General features: G+C 35.2%; 1 protein-coding gene across 1 annotated transcript in view; it reads right to left on the bottom strand.

Annotated features, from left to right (window-relative positions):
- Positions 1-26,661, bottom strand: part of SEMA3E (semaphorin 3E) — a 141,942-nt gene that overhangs the window by 26,501 nt on the left and 88,780 nt on the right. The window contains exons 4-7 of the mRNA XM_074144540.1: positions 25,113-25,232; positions 10,387-10,480; positions 2,851-2,970; positions 702-844 (exon numbers count right to left, since the gene is read on the bottom strand). Coding sequence (XP_074000641.1) covers positions 702-844; positions 2,851-2,970; positions 10,387-10,480; positions 25,113-25,232 — 477 coding nt within the window. The remainder of the gene's footprint in view (positions 1-701; positions 845-2,850; positions 2,971-10,386; positions 10,481-25,112; positions 25,233-26,661) is intronic.

A 26,661-nucleotide genomic window follows, 5' to 3' on the forward strand; every position in this document is an offset into this window, starting at 1 on the left:
CCATGTCTATCGGGTTTTGAGTATCTCCAGGGCTGGAGACTCTGGTTAACCTGTATCAATGTTCGATCACCCTGGCAGTAAAAAATTCTGATAGAATTTTGTATGTTTCAATCTGTGCCCATTGTCTCTTGTCCTGTCCAGCTGGCTGCAAAAGCCAGCTGTCTGATAGGATAGCCATTGATCCTCCACAGATGCATGTGAGTTAAGTTTTCTCCTCACTCACAGAATGGGAAGGCAAGATGGAATGTTGGAGAGCACTGGTGTCTGGACTGGTCCTGTCACCAGGAATGTGAGGGGACATCAATTTATGTCATCTGTGAGAGCTGCAAGAGACCCTGGACCTACAGCCAATACTAAGGGTGATGGAGCCTTGATCTGAATTGAGAACATGGATGGTAAGAGTCCTGTGGGCAACTGCTATTACCATTATGTCATGTCAGCACAAAGAGAGATGGACTTGATTAACAAGATTTCTGAACTTTGCCCTCCTCTCTCAGCAAAATTATCTTCAAGCCCAGATTTTGTATTGCTTTTGAATTTTCTAATGCTTGGGGCTGTTTATATGTAAGTTTTTCATTCAGACCTAAAACTTACTCTTACATACATTACAGATGCCATATTTGCCTGGGGGAGAAGGACCAAAGAAAGGATCATGCTTTTTTTTTTTTCACTAAGCTGGGGAATCAAAAAAAAGAACTTACTGCGCATACGCGTCCCACTCTGGTATATATGGCATGAGTGCTTGTCTCGGCCTCTAATGCTTTTTCAGTAAAGAAGAAATATACTTTGTTGTCATCGTGGTCTTCATTGTCAGGGATCATGTATGAGCCAACGAATTTTGGCTCTTGAAAAGAAAACAAAAATGAATTGAAATCAAGTTTATTAAAACATTCTCTTATTTTTCAATCCTTTAAATCAGCTGGTGGCAAAGAAAAAAATAAAATGAAAGAATCATGCATCTGTCAGTCAGAGACATACCTAAGGGGAAATGGGTGAGAGAAAGAAGAAAAAATCTACTTTTTTTGTGGGTTGGTACTATAGAACATGTGGAATACATTAATGTCAAACTATTTTTATAACTCCAATTCAAAATCAATATTCCTTAGTATGTGTGCAAGAGAAAGACCCTTTTCCAGTCCTGTTCTCTGGGGCTTATATATTTTAATATGGATTAAACTAAAATCTGGCACTAATATTCACATAATAATCTCTGATCCCATACAAACCAAGTGTAAGAATGTCAACTTCGGACAAACAGCCCTTTAGATAAAGAAAAAGTTCTGGTATTTCAGCAAATAGATGTTACATGAACATATATCTTCATAGAGAGAAGGTGCATTGTGTATCTTTTTCACAAAATAAAAACCTTCTAAATTTCTCCTGTTTTCATATTTTGCTGCAAAGTTGAAATCTAAGTTCAGGCTTCAGTCCATGCCTGTACACCTTTTAACCCCACACCAAACAGAGCTGTGGATGATTTCATCTCACTGAATTGTAACAAAGTTTTTACAAGTTCTTTAAATGAAAATGTCATTCTTACAATTAGTATGATTTCTTAAGAAGCAGCAGGTAACACAAATATTTTCTAACTTCCTGTTTTCTATAAAGACAGTCATTGGATTTGAAGACATTGATACAGCACTCGCTAATTTTCTGTAGGGTTTTTAATATTTATTTTAAAATATTCCCTTTCTGCAAATAAATTTCAACTATAGGCAAAATGCAAAACAATATTTTGGCCATAATATGGAGAATTCTATATATTTGAAATAATGAAATCTTCCAGAGACAAAAGAAGAGAAAATTAACTTACATATTAGGAAGATCCTCCTGATTGTTGCTATACATATATAGCCAATCTAATTCACTCAGTTCAGCAAAGCTTAAGTATTAGACTTAAAGAATATCAAAGCATTTTCCAAACATATTTTAAAAAAATTAAGTAATTGAAGTCTGAGGTCAGATTCATGTTGGAAGAAGTATACAGCAGAACTATTCTCTCCTTCTGATTTGGGAGAAAACTGCTTTGAAATTTGAGGGAAAACTTCTATGTGCTTTTACTGAAAACATGATGCTCACCACATGAATCACCTTAAAAGGCAATTATTGACTCTCCTTGCAAAACACTAGCAGTAATTAAGTCAATGTTATGACAAAATATTGCAATACTTTTGGAGCAAAACAAATCAAGATTATGACTCTCCATTTCACAGAAATTTCAACATTTTGAAATTTGGTTACATTTCACATTGAAGAGTATGAAACAATTTATAAATTTCCCAACACATAACTTTGCTCAATATTTTTCTTGTGGAATATTTTAATTTTCTTCTTTAACTTATTATTTCATTTAACTGCATGATCATTGTATATCTATAATTTTCCGTTATTGCCTGACATCTGTTTACTACACAACTTGGCAAAAATTGACTTGTTTCATTGCAACATAAAGACAAAATGATCTCACCTAGAAAAAAGAGTACTGTGTTCTAAGTAGAAGCTCCCATTAATTAAATAGAGAATTTTAAAACTTTATATGAATTATATCTGACATATTAAATAGTATAGACTATACGCAGAATATAAATTAAAAGCAATTTTAAAAGTGAAAAATGGAGGACTTAAAGTTCCACTTGCTAAATCCAATATGTAATTAAAGTAAAGATTTCAATATGTTCAGCCTGGCAGGAGATTAATGAAAAATTTAATGGAAAAAGTTTAAACAAATTCATCCCCAAATGGATATACTCTTGCATGAACAATATAATTTTAATTTCTGGTTAAACAAAAATTCTCTAGTCATCCAAAACACTTTTGATTCCTTGTTCTTCCTTCTCTTCCTTCCCATACCTTTCAACAGGCGCTCACTATCAGGTTCGGTTCGGAGATGGGCCATGCGATTCATGGTGCGAAATAGAGCAGCATCTCTTCCCCAGTAGTCACTGTAGAGACCAGTAAAAAGTTCACCACCTGCAAACCGTACATTAAAAAACAAAACAAAAAAATTTGATAATGCTCCACTTATTAATTTCATTGCATATGATAGGAACTGCATTATAAACATGGCTCATTAATATTTCCTCAAATTCAAGTAAGAAGATGTCTCAATAAGTTACATGTAGTCTAAAGAGCATATGGACATTGTTCCTACCAGCACTGCAACATTTACAGTTGGAACAGCATGATGACAAGAATTTTAAATTTCATTCATGGGTTTGGCCTCATTTTCAAAACTGACTTAATGACTTCAGGATAGACTCACACGCAAAACATGAAAGCATTAAGATAATGTCTAACCATACCTGCAACAATAACATCTGACACATCAGCCACCTAAGTTCAAAGATCTCACTGCCATTCAGTTTGTGCCTGGCTCTACAGGGACCTTTGTTGGCACTTAAAATTTTCACCAGTACAAAGACTTTGACCAGTGGTTTGTTTCTGAGCACTTCCAGACGTGCCCCAGTCTTGCTAATGAGAAGTTGCGAATTGTTTGGTCCCAGAACTGGAAGGGACATGTTGGGTTTATGATGAGCCAGAAATAATGGGAGCAAAAAAATGGGATGAAAATGCAGCAGCAGAATTCAGAGGATGCAGTGAAAATGAAAAGAATAGTAACAGCTGCACCAAACCACTGATTTGGGCTGTGCTGCATGGATACACCTCCAGGCTAAACCAGACCTGAACCCACAGATCAGACCTCAAACAAGGGAGTGGTTCCTGAGCATAGTTATCAGATTTGGCTCTGTGCAAAACATGGCTGAAAAAAAGATTCATTAAGGAAGAACATTCTGAAAATACTGGAGGGCTGGATGCAGTTATCTCCCCAGCTGGAGAGATAAGAAGCAGTACCTGCTACCTTAGAAGTGATTTCTATAAACAAGCACATGTTTTATTAGGCTGAAGGGTATTGGAGCTGTTGTACTTTACCTGAAATAACTACAGTTTGGGCATAACTTGCTGGCTGAGGGGCTTAGGTGTCCAGATGGACAAAGAAAAAGAGCATATTTTCTCTAATCCAGCAGTAACTTGTTTTCATATCCTTAAAATATTCACCAGAGTAGGGACAGGACCTGAGATCTCAGCCATCCTTCACAACCGGTGATGAATATTTCCTGAAAAATTTATGGGAACAGTAATTTGATCCCATTTTCAAAGGGTTCAGGTGGCATTCACAAATTAAGCAAGCATAGGAAAATATTAGAAACAATATGCTGATTGCCAATAACTGTTGAAAATCTATATGTAGTTGGGTACAACTGGATCATACGTTTGTTCAAAAATCCAGCCTATCTCTATCTGACCCATCTAAAATTGTGGTATTGGATATATTTTACTTCAGTGAAATACCAGCAATAATTCTAGCTTTTAGTTATGCATGGGTGCAATTCCCCTTAGCTGACCAAGCATTAAGGATAATATAGTTCATGTCCTTGTAGCTTTAGATGAGAAATTTTTAGGCTCAATTTAAGAAGCAGACAGCTATCGTCACTAGGTGGCATCCTTATGTTAGAAAATAACACAGCAGGAATTGAACTGTGCAAGAAGAGGGAAATTATTTCCAGTTCATGTCTAATCTGAGTGGAGGTTTCAGTGACACGGCTTCCTACCCCCTAGTCAAAATAAATATGACAGATCCATTCAAATAACATTTTCTGATATTTATAAAGAATTATAGCAAAAGTAAGAATTTTGCTTGTTGGTCTCCTGCAAAGTGTGAATTCTGTTTCTTTTAAGAGATATATATTAATTGAATGGTACCATAAGTACCATTATTTAATAATAATTAAGATTATTCAGAATATTTATAAATATTCTGAATAATTAAGATCTGTCAGAGTAATGATTCTGAAAAGTTTATAGTTTGGCAGCTGTGGCTGGTTCAGAAACCTCTGCTGATTCAGAACTGAGTGTAGGGGTTTTTTTTTGTCCTAGGCAACATTCATTAAAGAATGAATATTGCCTTGTAAAATACATGGTCATGATTTAGTGTAAAATACTTGCAAGTGAAATGAAAAGTAAGTATAAATTACAGCATCAGTTCTACCGAAAACTAATAGCGAGTTTTATTTTTTTAAACACAGAGCTGCTTAAACAACAGAATTTGCCAGTGTCTGAATAATGTTCCAAACAATCTTCACAACAGTAATTAATGAGTTACATTAGTCATAAATCCCCCTTTAAGAATTCTGTTGGAAAAATATTTCAGACTGAATGTTGTTTTTTGGGGGGTTTTGTTTGTTTGCTTGTTTGTTTGTTTGTTGCTTTTTAATTATGGTGATATGTAATACAAATCACTATGCTTTTATCTTTTCCACACTGTAGTGAATCTTGGAATATGCATCTGTGCGGGGTAAATGATTTGTCACATATTGCTGATGATCAGGATTGACATTTATAAGTCCAGATGTTCAGAAGTTGGACATGAAGCCTATTCCTGTTTGATATAGCTATAAAATGTTAGTATATGCAACTAACCTGCTGGTATGGCATTCTACCGTATACTGATGAAGTTATTACTGATTTTATCTGTGAGATCCTTGGGGGAGAAAATGGAAGTTCCAGTCTTGGAAGGATATTGTTCCATTAAAGATATTGTACAGATACAGAAATTAAATCTGATTTTTAACCTTAAGTGTTACTAAACTAAACATAAGACAAGTATCAAGTGTGAGCAGACAGGTCACCTCACTGAAGGAAAGCAATGAGACAATACTGACAAGGGTGACTGGCAAAGATGTCAGCGCAGGATAGATAATTCTGAGATCTTTTCTACTTTTGACAGAGGATCTTCTCTTTTCCTCTTCAACAGTCTTTTGCACATCCTGTAAATCCATGTTACAAATTTTGAACAGTGGCACATTTTTACAGGTGCTGACTAATTCTAGATTTGGAGGCAACCTGAGGTTCAGGTTTGAAAAATCCTGTCAAGATTTCTTCTGTTTTCTCCTCTGAAAAAGCTACAACTGTGTATTAACTCTTTCCTGTCTTGGTTGCAGGGTTTTATACTGCTGCACATCACACTGATAAACCAGTATCTTCCAGTGAAAATCAACTGAGCAATTTCACAGACCTTCAACATTCCTACCGTCTTCCAGTCTAATCTCAGCTTCACATCTATTTGACAAATTAATTGCTAAAATTTAAGTTTTAATACAGCCTGGTTAATCCTGCTGAAACAAGAATAGAAACTTTCTTGTTTCCTTATTTGAACAAACAAAAAAATCCCATGGACCTCAAAAAACAGTTTTAAATCAAGTGATACATGCATACTTTTCAGCTAGCATTCTTTTCAAGCAAACAAATACATAAATGTTCAATTGGGACCACTTAAAAGATAACTTGGTTTTTTGCCCTTTTCTCAGAGGAAAATATTAACAAAATCAAATACAAAGTTCTTCTTCTAAAACCAAGAATTCCTAGACAATGATCCTTAAAGTAAAACAGATTGAAGCATGTGATTTAATTTTAAAAAGCTTAATATATACAAGGGTTTTCTATAAATAGGCTGCTTCTACGTTAGAAGTGGGTTTCCTTCATTTCTTGTTGACGTTTTGTGTACCTGCTTGAAATTGGAATGTAATGCAAACATATGCTATTGTTCATCAGCAGTCCTTTTTGTGTAAAATCCTCATTATACCACTTTCTACAAAGTGGACTAGCTCTGTTATGAATACAGGAGTAGAACATAAGCAGCACCTTTCGTGCATTTCTTTGCCAACCAGTTATTACTCACATGAAAATTAAAATCAGAATACCAATTCATATTTTTAGCAAGTGATACCTTTCACAGTAGGAAAAAAAAAAAACAAATTCAAAGAAATTAGCTGTTGCTTAGCTGATAAACTTCCTCTGTAATCTGAAATCTGCTTTCCTCCAAAATCTGCTTTTTCTTTCTCGCAGTTAAGTATTCCGTCTTTTGTTTTAAGAGAAAATGTATTTATTTTAGCTCTATATCTAGAGTAAAAGAAGGGATACAAATATATTAAACTGTTTTAAAACTGTAAAACCAGAAAATATTGTCAGAATGGGTTTCCTGGATAGAGAAACATATTAAAATGTAGCTTAGGTTTTTCACCAGTTGCTCGTGATATATTGCAAGTAACAAAACATAGACATAAACTAATTTCTCAGCTTTCAGGAGCTAGAGTGGTCTAAGTTAATCAGTGTGCATGATCTGATATCAAAAACAGTTTTGGCTATTGAAAGCAGATGGGAGAGTTCATTAGAAATAGAAGTCCAAAAGTTTTATATGCCATTTATCCAAACATATACATTTTATACAGCCTGTCTGCCATCCAACATCTATTCTGTTTCCTGATGCTGACAATAAATTGCTAAAAGTTAATTGTTCATAAATTGAGGAATTCATCATAAGCTACTTTACCACTGGGTCGGATAACCTGTAATAAAACTTACAACAGCATGGATATTCAGTTTTAAAGCCAAGTCACGAATTACTGTTTTCTTGAAGTGGGTATTTTAACTGATGTGTTGAAATACATGAAGAGATACAGAACAAGAGATTGTCTTTCTTCCTAAATTAATCTAGCTAAATCTGGTCCTAATTAGTGATGGTGCAAATGACCTTTCAAGATCAAGATTTTTTAAAGCTTTTAAACCTTTATCAGAGATATGTAAAGTTTCCTTGACAGTCTAATCCTCACTGTTAGTCAATAGCCATGCTGGTGTAGGCTGTTGTGTTAATGTGAGTTGCAGAGATGGAAGTAGGTTTTGAATAGTTTAGTTAGGAAGAAGAGGGTACTGGGGTGTGAAAGTCTTTGCTAACAGGTTTGCATAAAATCTTTTTAAGGACATGCATATTGGCTGAACCTATGTGGGAGAGTGGAGGCAGCTCTGGGGTGCAGCCTCCAAGGACATACTGACTCCATACCAGGAGCAAATTTCACTTTCTAAGAAAACTGGAGTGTATGAAGAGGAAGACAACCTCCAAGTGTTGAAGGGAAAACTGGAAGACCTGGAAGGTGCATGGTGCAGTTGTCATCTCCTCTCATGGGGTCATGGCCACAATGAGCTCTAACCAGGGCTCAGCTGAATGAAGGAACATCCCTTCCTTCAGAGTGTACTTGGCATTAGAGATCTCAGTCTCATTTTCAAATGTCAATTAAAAGATTCATTAATATTCACTGTGTTTGCATCTATGTTATCTACCCTTTTCAAATGAACACCTACAGAAACAAAGCATATACATTCTAGAGTCTAAGGAGTGGCACTAATTCTGTTTATTCTGTAAACTGTGTGTCCTTGATTAGTAGAAGTTAGTAGAATATAGTAGAATACATGGAAATACAAACTCGATAAGACATTTTCCTAAGTGTTAGAAGTGTTTGATTCCAATAACATAAAAAGTATAAAAGCATAGATAAAATACTAAGCTACGAAGAATTTTGTTATGTTTTTAAAACAACATTCTATGATCCCTTCAAATTATAGAATTCCCAATGGAGGCCTAGAAGAACAGCCTCTAAATAGCTTTTTCAGGTCATATTAGTTTTAATAAAGGGGTGAAAGTTTGCCTGGTTTTTGGTGTTGTATCAAATCCGATAAAAATGTATTATTTTCTCTTGTTAGTATTGCCACATTACAGAACTGTTAGCTTAGTGAGATTGATTTTATAAGTTTTTGTCAGTGGATGTCCAAGACTCTGATCAATATTTATCAGGGAAGGTCTTATTTAATGGATTCCTCTTTCAGATAAAACTGTGAGGATCCATAGGACCTCCCATAATCCGGGCACACTAATGAATAGGTCAGAAACACAAGGACTAACCATTAGTCTTGAAGTGCTCAGTGGAACAATCTGGCTTCCATTTAAGCACATAAAATTCACATTGATCTCACAGTAGGAACATGATCAGGTTAATTTATTTACTTAGTTCTGTCTGAAGAAAGGTTGAGAAGGACTTCAAGATTAGACCAAGAGGTTTCAGGCCTACAGCAAATTCCATGGGATGAGTCTTTGTTCCCAGGCTGAGCTAAGACTGGAATCTGTTAAAAACTGCAGAAACAATTTAGAAATAAGGGTGGAAGAAAAGCGTAACAATCTGTGCTTCATGGATTTTGGGAGGTCGGTCAAAATACAGCAGTCTTTTCAGATTCTTTCATGACTTCTTAACCCACTAACTCTTAAGAATTTGAGCTGTAATTTATTTTTTTAATGGGAATGAACAATATTTTGATGAATTGCTGCAATTTGAAAGATTTGTCATTACTTGTGAGGATTCTTCTTGCAAGTAATTTGTTATTGTAAAGGAATAAATAAATCTGGCATGTAAAAATACATCTGTCACTCATGACCAATACTCCTTATCACTGTGGGGGACCTATATCATTGCAGTTCACAATCAGAGACTTTAGCTGTCTGAATTTAAGATATGGTGTCAAATGTGAATATCAAAGAGTCCTAAAATCCTCTAACTTTTTTATCCCTGAAAATTTGAAAATTTAGTTGATCTTTAGCCTCTTTTTCTGGCTCTTTCTTTTAATGACTATTTATTTTAAATGCTCAGTTTTCATCTTATTTATGTTTGCCTAAAACAGAAATCACTGCGTTACTCCCTAAGTGCATCTAGCTTTCACATTTTACCTGCTGTTCCAGTCTATTTTTAGTCAATGTACTATAATATTGCCAAACCTGTGTTTGCTTGATCTCACAAAATGTTTTCAGGAAAACATTACAGAGGAAAAAAGTATATGGTTTGCTATGCTACAACTTCAAAGATCCCAGCCCTACAAATATACTTACCAGCAAGGCATAGAGGAGCGCTATCTCAGCCCAGATTTCTGGCACTGCAGGACTTTTAGATTGAATTCTATTTTTATAACTGTCAAGTATAAGATCCACTCTTTTAACTGAGAATCTCCAGTTTTGGATAGTTCTGTTAGAAGGTAGCATTGAAAAAAATCTATTTTGATCTCAAAATCTATAATTTATGTAAACAATGAATGCTTGATATTAAAAAAAAAAGGTAAATTCACATTTTTACAAGATGCTTGTTATTCAGATTATGTCTCAGTAGATGAAAAATAGTAAATTTTGTGCATTTGTCTCAATGGTGTAAATGACTAAACTAAACATATTGCCTTGGTTTGAAGGCAAGCGGGAAATTACTATTTCCGAAATTACACAACAATCAATTACCTCTTCAGGCACATGTCATATAACATTTACTCCCTTCACTGGGACACCCTTTCTGGAGTTAATGCTGTCTGGGATGTAATATTAATGTGGGCAGCACCATGAGGATTAAGTCTGACATATAGAAGTTTGCAAGGGAAAACTGACAACACCTCAGTGTGCTGAAGAAAGAGACTTAGAATGACAGATTGACAGGACCGTGAAGTTTGTGACATAAAGATCATTACCAATTAAGATGGAGGTGAAGGAAGAACTGGGGTCAAAAGGGCACCTGCCTCGTCCTCTCTCAAATTTGTGCGATTCCAGTTGAAACAGATGATCCTTAAAAAAAAAAAAAAACAACAACACAGAAACCAGCATAAATGCTACAGGCAAAGAAAAATGTCCTTCGAGCTGAGCTTTAAGTTTGTTATACCTTTGTAATGAATTGACTTCATTAGGGAAAAAACACAATTACAATTGCTCACTGATATACTAGTAAAAATTCTCTGGGTTTCTACAAATCATCTTTGTGTGTGCACTGCCGAAAAAGAATCAGTAAAATATGCACTAAAATTTCACTTGTTTCATTTCTGTGGGAGTAGGGAGTGAAGATTCCTCTATCTTTTCTCCAAATTATCTGAACATTAAATAGATATCTAGCCATGGAATGTATTTTCCCTCTTTAAACATTTTTTTCCAGTAGTTGTTAAATATATCATGCTGTGTTATCTTCTCTTGGTAGCTTTGAGATGTTTATATCTCTTCTTCATAAAAGTATGTTTAGGAATGTATCCCCAGTTATGATTTTCAGAGCAGATGTGATTTCTGCAGTGGATTTAACAGAATATCAGTTTAAAAAGAACATTGGCAACTTAGTTTAATTTGCTGGTGTAAGGCTGTAAAGGCTGAGAAAGAATTTACAATTTAAATTTTCATTTGCAGTGCTACATTTGTCCCACCTTTCTCAAAAGACCCCATTAATGTCTGATTAAAATATCCGTTGAGAGTACAATATTTTTTTAATGTGTATATTACCAAAAAATTATACCACAAAGCATGGGGATGGGGGAGGCAAAGCAAGAGAAAGCTATGAAAGCTTCATAAAAAAATATGCCACCCAGCCATCAAGTGTGTGACTGGTAAACATTTCGACAGTCTAGCAGTTCCAGTTCTGTGCAACAGTTTTAGTCAAAAGTCTATTGAAATGCAGATTATATCAACATATTGGAACATATTGAACAGCTACCTGTTCAGTAAACTAATCTCAGGTTCACATTGCAAATATACTGAGGCAACTATTTTATGAGGCATAAAATTACATGTGACAGGACCCCAAATACCCTAGAATTTTGAGGAGAATGTGTCTGGATCTCTCCCTTACAGCAAACATTCTCAAAGAGGTCCAAGATGCTTTTTAACCATCAAAACCATGTTTTATTAGACCTGACTTTTCAGGTATTTATTAGAATAACTCAGTATTTAAACACAAAAAAAGATTGATAAATCCAGACTGGCAAAAAAATGTCCTGGCAGTATATATAGTCCTTTTAGTCCTTATGTCTTTATAGCAGGCTCTTTTTTCTGCTGTTGATTATCTTCATGTAATTCTGGGGGGTTGTAGCATATGCAGCTCGATCCTTAGAAAGTTTTGCTTTTGAGAGATACAGAAACCTGATCATGTGCCTCCTCTCTGCAATGCTGTATTCCCCACTCTCCTTCAGATCACTCACCTGTATGTCCACCCATCCCACCCTACAACCTACAACTGTCTCTCTTCCCAAGCAAGTGCAGTTGCCCCCAAAGCAAAACTAATGCTCTCTTCTCTTCAGGTAGCTCCACTCATGACAGTTAAGCCCTCCTGAAAAAATCATAAAGAGAAGGAGCAAAGCAGCAGAAGAGATACTGACCATTGCATGGGATGGAAAACTGGTAAGATAATAATAATTAATTTCTTTAAGGATGAAAAAAAAAAATATATAAAGAAAGTAGGAAAGTTGTAGGGCTTTTAGTTCCCACTTATTGATGAATAATTGAATATTCCTATGCATTTCATTTAAAACAAATAATCTTGAATTTGTCACAAGCTCCTGCCCTTCAAAACATTATTCACTCCTTAATCCCCAGATCAGCCAAGCTGATGTTCTGGCCTATCTTCCTATCTGTCTATCTAAATAATGCATTCCTTTTTGGTGCAACTTTTGATCAAAAAGCAAGATTCCCATTAGTTAGTTTCCATAAAAATGGGATGTAACCCAGAATGCAGTTCTGGAAAATTATTCTGGAAAAATAAGACATCTATTTCATGTCTACTTGAAGTGAAAAAAGCCACCCCAAAATAAAAATAGCAAGCAAAAACAACACAAAATTTAAGTTACAGTCCTAAAACCCATGAGATAACAAGACATTCAGTATCTCACCTCTCCAGAAGCTCCTGTGTTGACCTAACCCTGGCACATTAGGACCTGATGTTAAAGCTGATGCAGCAGAAAATAATCATCCTGGGTAGAGACTGGTGGTGCATTAATATTATTTTCTGCTGTATCAGCTCCAATTGCACATCAGTAGTAACTATTCCCCCTCTGCTGTTGGATAAATGTCAAACAATGAAGAAATATTTCTCTGTGTGTGGAAATCTCAGACCCATTCCATACTTTTCAAACATCACATACCAGGTATTTTTCAAAACTAAATACCATAACATTTTGGGTGAATAGTAGAAAAAGAGAGAGTAAGGAGGACTCAAGAAGGGAAAGAAAAACCTTGTGAAACTGCACAAAAGGACTAGGAAGTATAATGTTAATAGAATATGTTGTGAAGGAACTGTTTCTAAAAACAATCCGACTGTCTGATGTAATATATTCTCTAATCAGGTATTAAAAATAAAGTTATTAATGAAACAGTTTCTCTTCTGGGACCTCAGCTAAACTATTTGTCCATTCATCTGTTAAATAAATAAGAAGAACCCCACAATTTTTAGAGAGAAAGATGCAGAAGTAAGTGGAGAGATAAACTGAGAGTTAAAATTTGATAGATTTTTCTAGTCTTAACGGTTTCTGTTCACTTTTCCGGCCAATAAAATAAAAAGGTACTTGTCTATGAAAGGGAAAAGTAACAAATTTTTAACTGATTACAGCAAAAAACCATACTCAGGTAAAGTGATCGGGTGTGGAAACAAAATTATTTTGAAATAATATTTGAAGAAGTTGTATTTTCCATACTTCATGGTTTGTAGTGTATGGCTCGTATTTCATTCTAAATAGGGAACAGAAATTGAAATTTTTGTGCTGTAAAGCAAGACATGATCCCATCAGGGCATCATAAACCACTATAAACCATCATATTCAGGTCTTCTGGTAAAATGCCCCTGGTACTCAGACCAGGGAGACTTGACTGGTACAGGAGTCTTCCAGGTGATGTGGAAGGATATTGTATCACTGCACACCAAATTATAGTATCACCATGGAAAAGCTACTAATGTAGCTAACCATTCCCCTAAGAATCAGAATGAAATCAGTGATAAAGATAAACCCATCTCTTTTAACATTCATGACATGAATGTGTTTAAAGCAGATAACTAAATGATTGCTATAACTATATATATAACTACGTAATGTGAAGTAGTATGCAAAGTGTCCTATCATTATCTACATTTTAACAGCTGGAATTTCTGAGTATGGATTGTAGCTTAAATATACAACCTAATGCTAACACTGAAGGTAGACAAAAATTTGGATTTCAGAGCAACTTGGAGAAGTTTCTAAGTGGATCTCACCAGTTCTGATATAAAGCAGGATGTGTATCAAAAATGCTTGCAGATGCATGTAACTGTCTGAAAAGTCACTGGAAATGTAAGCAATGACTCCCACAAGAGATATTTTCCACCTTCACCTTTTAGGACAGCATACCAAATATTCCATGGTTGCAATAAGTTATTCCCATCACTGGGGTAGAGCAACTGGAGATCAAGTGTTCGATGTGTCAGCTTCCACAGGATGCCAGTTTAAATGAAATAAGTGTTACACATTAATAATCAGCTTTGAAGGCTAATAACATAATTCTAACCCTCCTTGCTGCTTGTGACATCGGAATCTCTTGAAAAATATCAGACGAAAACTGACAGTTTCCTCACAGATTATCCAACACAGCTATTGAACACTGAAATTTGTTTTACGGGTGTTCTTCAGTGGTTAAGGTAAAAATTATGCAAAAACACATATGGAGGGCTGGGAGTGGAATTACAAATTTCTACATCTAGTTTGGGAGAAGAAATGGGGCTCTCGGTTTGATTTATGATACCTATGACTTAGGAAACGTAATACACTTTCAACTATTATTAAAATAACAATGTTGTTTAAGAAGACATAGAAGATATTTCCAAGGGCATTAAGCATTTTGCCATTAACTTGATATGAATTGATAATTCTAGACAATGAAGAATAATGTAGGCTATAAATAATAATGAAAGAAAAGGTCAATCAGAGCCATTAAAATTTAAAGGCTGCATTTAACTTTTGTTGCAGAAAATTGCTTTCTCTAATGCCAAGTGCTGCTTTGCTCTGGTTCAAGACAGCATTTATGCATGTGATTAATTTAAAACATATGCTTACTTCCATTCCTATTCAGCAAAGTACCTAAGCCTATTCTCAATGTTAATACAATGGCTGTATCTTTTCACTAAATCAGAGACTTAAAAATTTAGAGGCTTTGGTTGGATTTTCCTACAATATTATTTTTAGGAGAAAAAAAAAAATATTTTCTGTAGGGGGATTTTTTTTTCACTTGCAATTTTTATTTTCCAGGTAACAAAAAAGTAAATGTATCATACTGGATTTTTTTGAAAAGAAATTTAAACCATTTGAAAACCTTTAATTACATACTTAACTGTGTATGTATATGCTCCAACAGTATAGCCAAGGTCTACTCTTCAGGAAATCTATGCTTTTCTGTAGTTGGTTGGGTTTTTTTTTGGCTGCTATTAGGTGTTTTGTGTTTGGTTTTGGTTTTTTAAGATGTCCATGTTACTTATATTGCAGGATAGTAAACCATATTTAGAGTATTGTGGGGAGAGACTGCAGATTATATATTTTATATATATATATTTGCAAATATATATACAAATATTCTTTTGTTCTGTATAGTCTCAAAATATTTTTTTCACTTTTCTTTTTTCTTGTATACTCACTTATTTTTATTTTGACCCTGAAAGACACACTGAATACACTCTGCAGAGGCTTCTTTTAGAAAGAATGAACCTTGGCTTCCCCATTAAAAAACAAAATCTGAAAAATCACAGAACCTGTCTGTAAATCAGCAGAAAATACAATTCAAATATAAGTCTCCAAAATTAACAACTCCATGACCTGTCTTAATCTGTAGTTAATCTACAGTTGCCTCATCAATAAGACATGTGGTAAAAGAGATATACAGTAGAATACTTTGTCTTTGCATAACAAAAGAAAATAACATACTGGTCAGGCCTGAAAAGATGTCTCACATCATATATAAAAGGTATATCATCTGCCTTTTGTATTTAAGCAGACCAAATTTTGGTGCTAAGAAAAAGGTGTATTAACCTAATATGATAAGGATAGTCCCAAGTGTTAGGCAAGTGGTAAATTGATACAAATCCAACTAACTAATTCAAGAAATTAAAACTGTAAAATCAATAGAAAATTAATGAATACCATGGAGTTTATATAAAGGATGTTGTACATCAAATACTTTAGTAAGTTCCTATTGCAACCTACTGGCCTATTGAAGTCAGCATAACACAGGCATGCAGATATAAGGGTGCTTCAAAGGTGAAAGAACCTTTCATTCATGATGTAATATCTTCTTAAAAATATCCAAATACTAATTTTCAAAAGGATCTATGCACTGGTAAAAAACTCCTCTGCTTGTTGTCAGAGGATTACTAACTTTGAAAATTACACCTTTCATTTCACTCAACTTTATTTTCTGAGCCAAATGGGGATACAATATTAGGAATGGAGTCCTCAAAGAACTGGCTGAAATAGTCAGTTCTTTGCTACTTGACATAATTAAAATTATTTGGGAGGTGGTATTTCTTCTGAGGATCTGTTTTCAATCCTCTTTACTGTTCAGTGACATACTGAAAAGATCAATCGTCCTATGGGATGAGAGTGCATAAAATATTATGGACATTAAATCCTCCCTAAAAATTCAGACGTATTTTTCAGGTCTACACATTTTATTCCACGGTTAAATGATTAAGACACATTGGACTCCAATGTGAAAACATGTTTAAAATCTGGAGCTATGTCAGACTGCTGTCTGGGTTTGCTAAAGGATTAGCAATTTGTGACTTGTGTCAAAATATCTGGCCTAAAGTGACAGAAATAATGTATTTTCCTGATTTAATGCATGTGAAATACTCTGGCAATAGGAAAAAAGAAACCACCCCAAGCCTGCATATCAAAATCACAGGCATTTATCTTCAGCAGTTCAGAGTGTTTAAGCAGAAATGGCTGACTTAGAATTTTAGGAGATACACCTTTGCATGACCTTAGCTGGACACATAAACTCATTAGGGTCCTATGGCATAGAATAGGACCTTTAGCAAAACCAATTATTATTATATTGCACTAGTGTGATAGTAGGTATGTAACTTCCAGGAACCACATAGGGGGTCTCTAGAATTAAAAAATTTTAATAGCTGTATATGGTCTTATGACTAGGTGAAAGAGGACCTAAAGATACTACAAAATTCCTGTACAAAAGTGAAGGGACTTCTGTGGGGAAATGCACAGGCTTCACACGGAGCCTTGCTAGGCAAGATTTTCCCTTCTCCTTGATTTTGACAGTAATACTTGTGTTAAGATTGTGAGGGTCGCATCAGAGCAAATACTAAATAAAAGTCCTCTCCCCTAATGATTGCTGTCACAACAACTGAGAACAAAGGTTGTGAAAAAAAAAAAAAAATAAAGGAATGATATAGCTTTCTGGTTTGAGCTTACAGTCCAGGCTTTGGTGATGGATGGATCAACAGATGCATTGGGTATGGAGAGGACAACAGCTACATTCAACTGAGAATGGATTTAAGAAGGAAAGCAGATACCCTGGGGAAGTTCTGTCTATCTCAGTAGTGTGGAGCCTTAGATAGACAACAGTCCTTTTGCAGAGCTTCAACAGGGCATGCCAAATTCGGCCATTCTGGAAGAAAGGGCAGAGGAGTGGATCCACTGCCTTTTGATGAGACATATGAACTGCAATACTTCTTTTTAGTTCACTTTTTAATCTGGATTAAATTTCCTGGATAGATCTCAGTCAAATAAGAACCATTATTAGCCATAAATTATGGAAGAATTATAGAATATTAAGGGTGCATTTTATAAATCTGCAAAAATATTAACTAAAACCTGTCATTGTTTAGTTTTTGCTGGTTTTAATTATGATGACTAACATCTCATTGAGTAGTACCTCCACTCCTCAAACAATGTCATAGACTTCATCAGGTACCCACACTTAGAAAAATACTTTCTCTCATAAATAGAGGTGGCAGAATCTAAAAATCATTATAATGAGAGCTGGAATATTTTACCTACCCCCATCAAATTGCCACACAGGTGGAGTATTTCTTTCTCTTTGGGATAATAATATTATTCCTCTGTACTGATTCATTCTCTCCTGACCATCTGTCTTTAATCTTGCAAAGGGCAGGTTTAATACGATGGAAAATTCATTTCATATGGCTGATCAATTCACATTCTCTACTAATCTGCCAAATTGAACTGAAACTTCAACTGTGGCCATATTTAGACAGTATTCAAAAGTAATGAATGTCATTCATCTCATTTTATGGATGGAGAGTGCTGTCAAACAAACCTGTTGCCTGTTGCAATGTGTAAGACTGACTGATAAGAACAACTGTGCTGATACAGAATACTTGGCTTTCTCCAGGGCATTTGATTTAGTACATAGTTATTTGATGAAACAATGTGCATTGTAGAATTATTAAGAAATATGCTGACGTGTATCAAAGTACAGTAGTTATTAGGTACGCATTGATGAATCCTCCGTTACTGAAGGTTTCCTTAAATTTTTTTTCGATAGAAGAATTTTTTATTTAGCAGTGATTTAAAAAGAAATCATATGATTTCTTTCATAGTAAAGTTTACAAAAAGACCGGGGAGGCATAAAAATGAAGAGAAAAGGTTAATGAGAGCTCTGGGGGCATTCAGGTTGTGGAATGTTCTGAATACCAAGTTAAAGATTAGAAACTAACAAAGTAGACTTTAATATAGTCATATCCAGGGTGGTATATCTTGGAATAGGGAATACAGTTTATATGACATCAGAATGTCCTAGAAGGTGAAGGTTCATATCCTTGTTCAGTCAGACTACCTTCATGCACTAGACTGAGGTGCCTCATTTAGGATCATTGACATACCAGGTGCCTTGTTAGAGCTGACAGTGACAGGCATCTCTAGAAGTCTCTTCACTGACATTGTCATATGAGACAGCTAATTATGTGTCTCAACTCAGTGTGTAAACTGGGATAACTTTGTGCTCCAGAGAAGAACTTTGGGTCAAGTGCAAAATACAAAAAGGAAATTTCTCATTGTGATGCTGTGCCAAGAACTCAGCACTTGAGTCTATGAAAAGAGGAATCTCAAATAGAGGTAGGGAAGTGACATGGCCTGTATACACACCATTGAATAGCATGTCTGGTTCTAGTGTCCACACTTCCAGAACATGTGAAAATACTGCAGAGAGTTCACAGGAAGGACACAAATATGATTGAGGAATCCTTGTGATAGGAGATTTAAGGAGCTATATTTATTCAGCTTATCAAAAAAAAGTGAAGAGGTGTCTTGATCTTTTTGTATAGGTACTTATATGTGGAAAAGATGTGGAAAAGATAGCGTGAGACTTTTCAACTCTGCTATCAAAGGCATATTGAGGTTAAACAACAGGAAGTTGAACTTAGATAACTTTAACCTTGAGTAAAGGGCTATTTCCTAATGTTGAAAGTAATTAAATACTCGGACAGCTTACCAGAGAAATAGTGGAGTAACTGTTATCTGGATACTTTCAAATGACAATACATATTTTGCTGAGTATGTTTTAATTATCCATGCAGTGTGTGACTGACCACAAAAAATGTTCTGATGGCCCCTTCTGGCCTTTACTTCTCTTTATGCACTACCCATTATCCCTTTCCTATCAAAGCTTGTGAAGAACAGAATTGCCCTTTCTTCATTTTTCTTACTGAGATTCACATACACAGCTGTTCATTAAGGTCGTTATAGCCGAAACTCATGAACTTTAATTTCTCACATAACCATATGCGTTGGTGTGAAAGGAAGTTTTTCACCCTGTTTCACAAGATGCTTGTCATTTTTTTGGAAGGTTTGGCGATTGACCAGTTGTGGAGGTTGGGTTGTTATTTGAGCTGGTGTAGAAAATCTTTTTCATATGTTGCTTGGGTATTACTTCCTCATTTTCTTAGGAATACACAGATAAGCCTTGAGTTCAGTAAGAAATTCTTCTTCAGGTTAGGGTTTATGTGGGTCTTCAGCTTTTTCTTTTTCCCTTTTACAGCACAGCACCTTTGTTGTATGCTGTGAGCATAGGGTTATTGCTCACCTGATCGATTTCCTGCCTACTGTGAGTTTAGTTACCAGTTTAATATCTACCAAAATGCCTGCATATTTAACTTCCAAAACCTGAAATGCTTTAATCTAACTGAAATTTTGGGCTTTTTGATGTTTTGGTGCAATTTGACAGCCTGTGATGTGGGCATTCAGCCTAGATGATGTAATGAATCTCTCTGGTAAAAAGTTCTATGACACTGTGTTTCTTACTTGGCAGCACTTCATATATATGAACACTTGGTATTAGTTTAGACATCACCCAGCTTAATGACTAGTTTCACATGAACTGTAGATGCAGAAGACTGCAATAAATAAGCAATTTTGTAGTATTTAGAATTACAGATTCAATTCCATAAATAGATCAAGTTTGGAAAAACCTCCTATGATTTAGTGGATGACATTCTAACTGGTGGCTTTTTATCCATGCAGAGGGACAATGTGTCTCTGAGCGAATATTTTCAGGCCAAGAATTTGTCACACATTCTATCTAATGAAGGATTGACCAACACCCACTTCTATTTGGTCAGTGAAACCAGATGTTCCTCCTCCTTCGTCCTCTGCAAACTGAGAGCGGAGATGAGGTAATAGGAAAAAGCATGGAGAGGGAGTAACTGGGTAAATCATTGTTTGTTTTGATTATAAAAAGATAAGTCAGAAGCAATATCCTAAAATAATAGATATAAATAAGTATACAATTTTTTTTCAAAGCAGAAAGAATGATGACATTACCAAATGCTGGTCAAGAAAAGAAAAAAAATATGTCACATGAAAATTAAACTGAGATATGACTGGAACATTCTCTCTTAACTTCCATGTCAATTCACATCAATTTTTAAAGCAAGAGCTGAGGACGTCATGTTGCCTACATTTATTTGGAGGAGACAAGCAAATAGAACACATTGATTTCTATTTGAAAGCTAATTGAAAGCAACAGTTGAACCTTATCCTGGTTTTGCTTTGAATCACTGAATATGTAAAAAAAGAAGCGTTACTCCCCACATCCAAAGAAATATTAAGGACAACATAGACTAGAAAGAAGAAATTCTAACTTGACTGAACTGTCCTCCAAGCAAACACACGTGCTGCTTCGTTAAAAGCAATTCCTATCTAACAAGCCTTAAAGACTTAGAATTTATAGCTGCTGTTCCACTGTTCCATCATAAGCAGAATCTCATCTGGCTGATTGAAGAGGAAATAGCATCATAAGGAATGCATCAGATTAGGAACACCTAAGGGAGACTCCCAGAAACCACCAGTGCATTTTGTGGATGGTGACTTAGTCCATCAGCCTTCTGAGATGGAGAAATACAGCTGTAGGCAGTTAGCTGACTTGGATGAGACATTGAAAATGGTACTTTGCCAGCTCAGTGCACATATTAAAAATTTACAGCGTGTTCTGGAAGAAAAATTCTTCATGCACTGTCCTTTCCCACAACTTTAATTACCTCAACAGGTTTTGTCATGCAGAGATGCTTTCCTCTCCAGAAATCAGGTCTATCTTGTCACCATATAGTATGCAAAACCTTAGGATATTATTTCTGCATATTGTTTTCTTTTGGAATTTCCACTCATTTTGCAGGTTCTATGGATGCAGAGTGATCTCTTTAGCCATATTTGGTGGAACTCCCATCTGGAATTGTTAAAGGTGCTTTGTGAGTTAGCTATTAAGGCAGTTTGGATCATAGGAAGGCCTCTGGAGCACTCCTAAAACCTGTTGGTCTGCTAAATAGGTAACTCATTAAGATAAAATCATTGCCTGACTGCAAATAGCTCATCTGATTTATCTAAGTTTGTCATATTTCACCTAGAGTATTTTGAGCTATATAGAACAGTAGCGGAGCACTGTTCTACTAGCAGATAAATGAGAAGAAACATAGACAGAGAAAGAAAAAGGCTTCTCACAGTATTCATCTTCTACTACCAAAACTGAATTTATATTAATGCAAAAGGAAGAGGCTGGATGTAGATGCTTTTTTGTTTGGTTGGTTTTTTGTTTGTTTGTTTTTTTCCCCATTGGCATGAAAGGCAACAGGAGTGCCAAATGTTGATTTGGTGAGAATGGAGACAGAGTAATGTTTTTTCAGCACTTTTCTTCATCTCCTATACTTGGTTGAGGACTTGTCTCATATTTGTTCTCACAGAGCACATGGTAAGGATGCATATTCAATTAATCATGGGAAGTTTGGGGTTGAGGGTCTCTGACTCTTGCTTTCTTCAGAAAAAAAAATAATATTGATTTTAATGAAATGGACTCTCCTTCATTTCTGGATGACAGACAAACAGAAACTAGAGGAAACCAGCCTTTTTTGACCTAAACAGATTTTTGACTTTGGAAGCATTTCAAGAAGTCAGTGATAATGAACTCACTTACTGGCTAGCAATTAACTTGCTTATTTTTTTTTGGACAAGATTTTGTAATATGTTCTTTTGCAAACACCAATAGTTGTTCTGTCTGCAAAGTCAGCATTCCTATTTTTCCCAATTTGCAATTTATTTCTAAATGTCAGAAAAACACTGGGTGATTTGCTGAAATGTTTAAATTTGGGGAAGCAACATTCATCAAAGTCAAAGTAATTAGAAAAGAGAGAAAAAGATAAAAAGATGCATGTTGCTATCAGTAACTATACTTGTATATTTTTAGAAAGGTAATATCCGACAACAGCTTTACTAAAGTGAACAGCCTGGAATTCCAAAGCAACATCAATTAAATCAATATTAAAATAGAAGGACTGCATTAAACCATTATACATTTAATCTTTCAAATGGATATATAATGTATCATAGAATTTTAAAAAAAATTATTTAGAGAAATATATTTGGTTAGACACTGGTGGTGCAACACAAGTTTAAGGTAGAATTCAATAAATCCAAAATTTATTGCTTGTTGGTTTATATGATCAACATATTCAAATAAAATTATTTACATTAAGACAAAATACCAGGTATCATTAAATTTCTATAGACAATGAGAAGCATCAAATGAGCATTTAAACATATATAATATATCATGGTACAATTTGATTGTGAAAGATTTCAAAACACATTTCAATTACTACATTGTAAATTAGATTATTTCTAGAGAGACTGGTTAGGGGAATGGACAGCTTTACTGTGTTTTTTTGAGAAACTTACGTGTTCTGATTTTCAGTAAGTTCCGAGGAGCAATGATCTGCCAATGAAGCAATCAAATTCTGCCTACTTTTGGAGATAAAAATCTCCTTTTTGGCTTCACTATTTGTTGACATGAGCTCAATGTTCTGCAAGACACAGCTCAAACCTGTTTTTGATAAGAAAGTATGAATTTGTAGTTGCATAAGAATGTGAGACTTTATACAGCAGGCAGAATGCTCCTTTTCATAAGCTGGATTGCACCTCACAAAAATATGCTAAATACTAGATCAGGATGCCAAACAATATGATTATGATCATGGCTTTGGGATATTCTTACTGTTCAAAGGAGAAACAGTAATGCTTCGTTTTCTTCAAATGGCTATTCAGAAATGGATGACTTGATGTAAACTTTCATTGCAAGACAGCAATGAAATAAATTTTCTTGCAACATGGGACTAGTGAGCACCAAGAACAAGAGCCACAACTGGATTTTGTTCTACCAGATTGTTTCTCTGTGACCTTCTCAGTAAATTGTGAGAGATAAGGCTGTAGAAAATACAGTCCTGCTATTCTATCATGTTCTTAAATGCCTATATCTCTAATTTGTATTTATATGCAGTTTTTAATTTAAGAGGGTTGCATCTCCCCTTCACCATCAGCTCAGGAAGCACTACTGAAACTTATGATTAAGGTCCCTGACCACAGATCAAGTATTTCCTCTGTGTTGGTACCGATGACTCATAGTTCTGAATGGAAGAGTGAATCTAGCTTCATATGCTGTGTTAGCTAGGTATCTAGATATACAGAAGTGTGCTGTAAGGGCTTCCTTTTTACCTCCCACCCTTTATACGTCAACATGTCTACAAAGTGTCATTGTTCAAATGCATATAAGCCTCAAATACACTTTGTGTTTCTTAAGAGATTCTGTTCAGAAGCAACTTAGTTTGCAGAATGAAGTTAGATTTACTTATATTGAAGTTCACTACTTTTAATAAAAAATGTCAACAATATCTACGATATGTTCCTTTCAGCCAGCTGCATATTATGAACTGCATTTAACTGCATATAACTGCATAGTATAAACCAGCATTTACCCGTCAAATTCAAGTCTGAGTTTTATTAGTTTTTAATGAAGGTGTTTGGGTCCTGTTTAGAAATGGGATAGTATCGTTATATTTTTAAGACTGTTTCATTTGTTACTCTTCTCTCCATGACGGTCAGATAGTGAGAAAGAGGCAAGAGAGCTGAAGTGGCAGAAATAGGGGGACAGTAATCAGAAGTCAACGGTTTGGGATACTCTGACCAAACAGAGAGATCAGCAAACAGAGAGTGAACTGCAATTTTCTGACGAATGATCTTGTCTCTTCATTTCCTGCAGTTACATGATGTCCTTATCAGTCAAAGAAAGCAAGATTGCAATTTGCCCACTCAATCACATACCATGTGTTATTTTTAACCTACCATACACATGACACCTGTCTTTTTTAATCCTGATCGTCAGCTTTTCAGATAACAGAAACTAATATAGCTACTTGTTAGTGTAACAAATATACTTCCAGTTCTTCTACATAAACAGAGAAATGGTAATTTTCCCATGACTTCAGTATGGGTAAAATTTTAGAACTTCAGTTTGACAAGAGAGAATAATAAACAAAAAGAAGGAAAGGAAGGACAGTGATACACAAGGGGAGGATCATGGGCCACACATTCTTATATACAAGTCTTGTTTCTCATTTTTTTGTTTGTTTGGTTTCTATTTTTATTAGCCTGTTGCTTATGTTTTCTTAAACAGTGTTCCTAAATATACAGATATTGCTTCCTTTAAACTGTACCAGGAAGCCTGACAGGAGGTTCATGAGAGGAGCAAAGATGACATGCAAAGCTGCCTTATTTTAAAATTGCTTATTATCTAGTTCCTTCCTCAGTTTCTGATGGCACTGTACTTCTACAATTCAAATAACTTCAAATTTAAGTGCTGTGCTGGGGTCTTAACTTCTGAGATGCTTCTGATTTTAACAGCAGTTGGAGGTGCACAGCGTAGATTGGGTCCTTGGAGATAGTTTCTGGTGATGTGGTTCTAGTCACTCATTAGTGAGTTCCTCTAGTCACAAACTGAGTTTTAGACCAGCATTACATTTCACCTGGAAAAAATATCTCTTGTATGGTTTGTATGAGAACTCTGAGCCCTTGAATTTAAATATTTATTTTTAACCACACAGGCTTTTTTGAAACAAATTTCTTACCTCTGATGGATGTCCAGCTCTAATAAAAGTACAGAGTGGATCAAAAGCTCCTGTTCCACAAGCCAGAAGATGCGTTCTGTTGTATCGGTGAAGGACACGGATGTAATTTGCACATTCATCCTAGTTTATATAAAACATAAACATAGAAAAATATTAGCATTCTTTTTTTAATTTATTTTTTTTTTTAAATATCTTAGGTGCCCTTAGGTGATATTCTGCATATTGAAAATTTCTATTCCATTAAATACAATGTCTTAGTTTTCCCACTTCATTCTGTACCTCGGTGCCACCAATTTCATGGATGGACACTTTTGACATGAAAAAAGTTTAGAGCACTCATTTATCACAATTTTTCTTAGATGCTTAACCGGTTTGGAGTTATTAAGCTATAAAACACACTTTTGTGCTTCCTTAATCTCATAGATATTCTGCAAACCTAAATATTTGTTTTACTTTTAGATGCACCAGACATTAGACTCAGCATGAGATGTAAATAGTCAGTAAATGGTTCCCCTCTCAGGTTAAATAAATTTTATCTCAAGAAAAAGAACATTTTTTTCTTACATTTTTCCATAGGACCACTGCACTATTATTTATTGTGTAATTAATTGCTAATCAATATTTTTTTTTTATTGTATAGCCTCGTGCTTTATCTGCTCCCACTGTTCAAACCCTACTTTGGAGAAGAAATTATTCCTTTTCCCCAGGGTGATACTCTGGGACTCATTAGTGTATTTGCAGCTTCATAAATATTAAAATTAAAAAATTTTCAAACATTCCTTTGAGACGTGAGGTCATTATCCTTCCCATGTTAAACTTGAAATGGAGACAGATAAAAGTATCCATTGATTTTGGGACCCCTGGGACTTGGTTTCACAGATTCCTGTTCGTTTCCATTTGTTGCTCAATATTTCTGCAACTCAGACCCTGGGTTTTAAGACAGTCACACCAAGTTTAAGATGACAATTATAATGGGACTAGTCTTAGCTAACTGTAGTTGTGCTAAAGTTTAGATACGTAATTTATGCTATTCTCTTCAGATTTTTCAGTAGTCAATGAAGAAGTCCAGACGTCCAAAAGGCAATTAATTCTATCCTAAAATGAATATGTAAAACACAGTTGAGGAAAATTTTTGAAAATTTGCCTTCTTTCAATGATGACTACTCTACTTTTCAGACTGCTGTATTTATATGAGAAAAATCCTGGGTCTTATTAACCATCTGCAAGAACTTAATGTCACAGAGGAGGAATCTGCAGCAGGGCTACAGGCAGAATTCAGCTCCTAAAAATATACATTGAGTTTAAAACTAAGAAACCATCTTTCTCCTTTCTTCAGACTCTTGTGTCATTCAGTGCAAGTCTTCCAACTGCTCCAACAAATAAATAAGGAAAATTTCTCCATCCTTGTGGTCCCTCACTTGGACAAAATTTTTCAAACCTGCTGAAAAAAAAAAACCTGCTACTTGAATTGAGAGAAGAATGAGTTGAGATTAGTAGGATGTGATCCTCTATACATGGATCAGCACACTCAGATGTGTCCGCTTTGTAC

Source organism: Numenius arquata, chromosome 2 (genome assembly GCF_964106895.1).
Source record: "Numenius arquata chromosome 2, bNumArq3.hap1.1, whole genome shotgun sequence".
NCBI lineage: Eukaryota > Metazoa > Chordata > Aves > Charadriiformes > Scolopacidae > Numenius > Numenius arquata.